The sequence below is a fragment of the Magnolia sinica genome, chromosome 10 (assembly GCF_029962835.1).
Source record: "Magnolia sinica isolate HGM2019 chromosome 10, MsV1, whole genome shotgun sequence".
In the NCBI taxonomy this organism is placed as follows: Eukaryota; Viridiplantae; Streptophyta; class Magnoliopsida; order Magnoliales; family Magnoliaceae; genus Magnolia; species Magnolia sinica.
Window position 1 is genome coordinate 12,040,606 of NC_080582.1, and position 4,712 is coordinate 12,045,317.

A 4,712-nucleotide genomic window follows, 5' to 3' on the forward strand; every position below is an offset into this window, starting at 1 on the left:
CAGACTTTAATTGATACTCCAATACAAGTGTGTAATAGGTTCAATACCCTCTTATTACCATGGCACACTTACACTATGTAGGGTAGGGCAATAAAATCACTAAGCATAAGAACAATCAAGCCATGCATTAAACTAATCTAATTAACTAAGGAAATCTTGCTTAACTAATGATCATTGTATCCACATTTAAGTTCTGAATGACAATCAGAAGAATTTAAATCTCTCTCGACCAATGATCATTGTATTCACTTTTAAGTTCTTAAGGACAGTTAAAGGAGTCCCTCACCTTTAACCCCATATATGCATGTCTATTATATATACATACGTTAGATATACCATTAATAACATTCCCACACATACCCATGGTCATCATGATCAATAATCAAGATCATTAAATTAAGTGTTAAAATCAATATATTGGCTTCACAACACATACAAGTATACTTATTAACATTTTGAGTACCATTTATGATTTGGAATTTTAAAATTTTGACCAAGGTAATGACTAGCTGAAATTTATCACATGCTAATTAAATTAATGTGTCAAGATAGTATGGATTGAGATCGAGACCTCATGAAAACATAGCTACACTTAGATTACTCACATTCAAACAGTGTTTCACAATAAGTGTACCTCCACTCGGCTGACAACCCATGTCATGTGCATAGGACTTCCAACCTGTCCAATAGATTGGCCCCACGAGGATCACCTTATATAATCATACTCAGTATTTACAAGTTATCAACCAGGTGGACCATATCTTATGGTCCTGCAAGTTGAAATAATCATTTTTCTTTTATAATTTGCCCTGATTAGGTATAGCCCAACCCACACCTAGTTCAATTATTAATTGAGTTTAAACAAAATACTATTGGGTCCACCCAACTCGTTGACAACTCTGGATCCATACATAGAAAGGCTACTGGTCCGTGTTCCAAGTGTACAAAGAATCCAAACCATTTATACACAATGCATGTAGAAATATGGTGAACAAGTGATTGAACCAATAAGACCCATCAATTCCTCTTTACCACAGGAGCAGTGGTGTCCCATTTATTAAAAGGGTCAGGTAAGTAATTAGAGTTAGAAAACACGGCAACTCGGACTGCATCTCTTCCCTCAAACCTGACCCTACCATTTGCACCCAGAAGGTTACTGACTTTCAATGGCCCTTACAACAACTAAAACCATTCCCTTGAGCATAAGAACTTCTAATACCCTGGCATGAGATGGCAAAGGGTCAGATAGGCTACATGGTAGCTTGCCCTAGCTTTGACTACCATGGGCTCAACGTATTTTAACTTAATTGAGTCAACCTAGCATGTAAGACCCGTATCTTAGCCCGTACCGTTCCGTATGTCTCTGTGGTCCTCTCGATCAAATTTCGGCGACCCCGCGATCTGTTATCAGCATTTGCGCACGATCCTGAGTTGTGTCAACCATGCCCATAGACAAGCTTTCCACTATTAAGATTTTCTTGTGTAGAAATCTAGCAAGCCCACTGATTGGGCTAATCGATCACTGATCTTACACACGTCACTACAAGAAAAGATGGCTTTAGCCTCGGTTCAAAATTGTGGCTAAAAATGTTAAAAATTGGGGCTAAAGCCTTTAGCCTCGCTTTTGCCTCAATTATCCAAATCGAGGTTGAAACCCCTGTAACTAAAGGCTTTAACCTCGATTTTAGTAACTAAGGCTAAAAATGCTTTTATAGCCTCGGTTTTTAAAGTGAGGCTAAAAGAACCTTTTTAGCTTCAGTTTTCTCGAAATGAGGCTAAATCAAAATTTTAGCCTCCATTGTTTCCAACTGAAGCTAAATCCAAATTTTAGCCTCAGTTGCCTCCAATTGAAGCTAAATCTATTTTTAACCCTGGTTCTCAACAACTGAGGCTAAAGCCTTTAGCCACAGGAGTTGTAGTCTCAGTTTAGGTAACTGAGGCAAAACTGAGACTAAAGATGGATTTAGCCTTTGTTGGCATCAACTGAGGCTAAATTCACTTTTAACCTCAGTTCTCAATAACTAAGTCTAAATCATTTATTTTAACCCATTCATAAACCTGTGCATAGTCAGTCAGATCCACAACATCAGCTATAATATTTTAATGGGTTTTTCCTCTCAAATAAAACCCAAGAAAACCTAGAAAGAGTCTTCAATTCTTAGTCAAATAGACTTGGAATCCCAATCCATAAAACATGAAAAACATAAAGAAAAGAAAAGGAAAGAAGAAAAACAGAGATGAGTTTTTTCCCTCAGTCCAAGAGACTTGAAATCTCAACACTAATAGAGAAACCATGGAAATAAGATGGAAATCTCAACACAATCATGTTGCCTCGGATCTGAATTTCGACAATGGATCTATGCTCCCTGCAACACCCTTCTGAATCATATAGCCCCAGAAATCAGAATGCCTGCTTTCTCATGCAATTCAACATCCTCAACTTTACCTTTGATCACCTATAATATAAAGAACAAAAACCCTCACGAAAATGAGAACAATGTTGTATCCCACCGGTGCGATACGAAACGCACAAGTAGTGCGATATATCCCACATGTTTGATCCAGTGAGCATTTTCGAATTTCAATGCTCTTATTTTCTGTAAATCATGTTAAATTAGTGTCAGATTGTTACGAATTCATGATTTTTCATGTTCTACATGAAAAATCATGAATTGGGAGCTTCAATTTCGAGATTTGGGGGAGATGGGCCGAGTTGCGAGAAATTGAAAAAAAAAAAAAATCAAAAATTTCCAATTTCTTGTAAATTGTTTGCAATCTGTGTTCGAACGTATCACATTAAACATGTCTGTAACCTAATCTAGCGATTCTTCTTTTGCTTTTGAATGTATTGCTTATGTTTTCACTCATCTTCTTACATTTATAAATTATATGAATAGACATTGAATATACTTGCATCAATTCAGATAGACAACGCATAGATTAGGATCCCATACAAAGAAAACCTATTATGTGTACTTGTTTTTTGTAATGTTTTGATTTATAAATGTGTATTGATGTCTTTTTTAATAATCACCGAAGTTACATCGAAAAATTCAACCAATTTCCCAATGTGTCCCAATGTTTCCCCATGTTTCCAACAACAGCGATACATTACACAATACAACCGATATATCCCATGCGATAACCGATACATATCCGTATCCCAAGAATGCAATACGTAACGCGATACCGAACCTTTGATCACCTGTAATATAAAGAACAAAATCCCTTACGAAAATGAGAACAATGTAGCAACAAGGTGAGTTCGGTAAAGAACTCAAAAAAGTCTGGTATTAAGTTTAAACTGCAAAATAAAATCACACTGTAATCCGTTCTCTCAATGATGGATTCCTAGCAATAAGCCTATGTGCATATTCTGTCATTTCAGATGCCTCCACCGCATAAACATGTTTAGCACCAGCCTGAATAAATGAACAGATTGTTGGAATCAATCCACAAACTTCACCATAAACATACTTTGTTGATTGAATAGGTGCGCATACCTGAGCAGCAAATAATGAAAGAATACCACTACCAGCACCAACATCAACCACCACACGACCATGGAAATCTGCACGGTTCTCAATAACTGCAGCATAATAGGTTCCTGAAACAAGATTGGGTTTAGCATGTCAATGGAAGATGCAGTATATTGACTGTAAATGCTGACCATAAATCAAAAGCATGCATGCACATGCACCCATGGGATGAAGAAATCAGGGTATACCTTATAAAGGTCAAATGGCCTCTGAACGCTTGCATTGTTAGGCTCGATCTCAGTTTCCTTGCCTGTTTCTTGTTCAATAAACTCTGTTCGTCTGACTGAGATACTAGCAATGGGTCTCTCCCAACAGCAGCAACAGACTCTTCAACCTTTGTGGTTTTGACAAGGTCTGGTATAAAAATGAGTGAATACATCTTACTCCTTGCTCTTGGTCGGGCCGGGGGCTGCAAATGGCAACTTCTCGTAATTCTCAAGTAACATCTTGACTGCCTGTTCATTCAGAGCCGCTGGGAATGGCTCTATCAGTAAACACCTGACCACCTACCATCATCAGCAAAATCACTGACAAAATCAAGAGCATAGAATCAAATATCAAGGCTACTAAGTAGGTGGGGTCCATATATAGTGGGGGATAGCTGGGCCATCAACAGTTAATCACTGTGAACAATGCCTGGCTAAAAAATCAAGGTCCATTCATCAGGTATTTCACAAGAGTGCATTGAATATAACCATTATTTCATCTAATTTCTTACCATTTTCCTCAAACACATGCTGCATAACCAGATGAAATAATCAACCATGACCCAAGCCAATAGGCAATAACAGGTGTCATGGCCTGCCATATAAATATAGCCTAGATCAACAAAATTAAATAGGGAAGGAAGACATTTGATTTAGAAATTCCATTTCAGAAGGACATCTCCAAGATGATGTAATCAACTCACATGGTTTTCCTCACCCTATTGGAAAGATGTCTTTGTTCCATTAAAAGGTAGGGACAAAAAAATGGAAGTGAAAAATCCACTCAGATTGTCTACTGTCCACTCTTCCCATGCAGTTATTTATGGGATAGCCAATGATAAAGCCCCCACTAGTTTGAATTGAAAATCAAGATGCCCTCCAAGAGTAGCAGGTTTCTTTTGGGCGGAAGGAGTCCATAACCCTTACTTTATGCCACCTCAAAAAAAGGTTCCCTATGACCAAACAG

At 37.7% G+C, this 4,712-nt stretch overlaps 1 protein-coding gene across 3 annotated transcripts; it reads right to left on the minus strand.

The window, feature by feature from the left end:
• Nucleotides 1-2,096: 2,096 nt before the first annotated feature.
• LOC131257352 (probable histone-arginine methyltransferase 1.4) lies at nt 2,097-3,891 on the minus strand. Of its 3 annotated transcripts, none has more exons than XR_009177326.1 (4): nt 3,728-3,891; nt 3,504-3,607; nt 3,324-3,422; nt 2,097-2,456 (listed from the first exon to the last, which is right to left on the minus strand). XR_009177326.1 is itself a non-coding variant. In XM_058258249.1 (4 exons), the coding sequence occupies exons 2-4, from the start codon at nt 3,596-3,598 to the stop codon at nt 2,385-2,387; spliced, it is 234 nt and encodes a 77-aa protein (XP_058114232.1). In that variant the 5' UTR covers nt 3,599-3,607; nt 3,728-3,891; the 3' UTR covers nt 2,097-2,384. The 3 variants fall into 3 exon arrangements, 2 of the variants coding, with proteins under 2 accessions (XP_058114232.1, XP_058114230.1); XM_058258249.1 differs by having other exon boundaries at nt 3,536-3,607; XM_058258247.1 differs by having other exon boundaries at nt 3,530-3,607.
• Between the last annotated feature and the right edge of the window lie 821 nt (nt 3,892-4,712).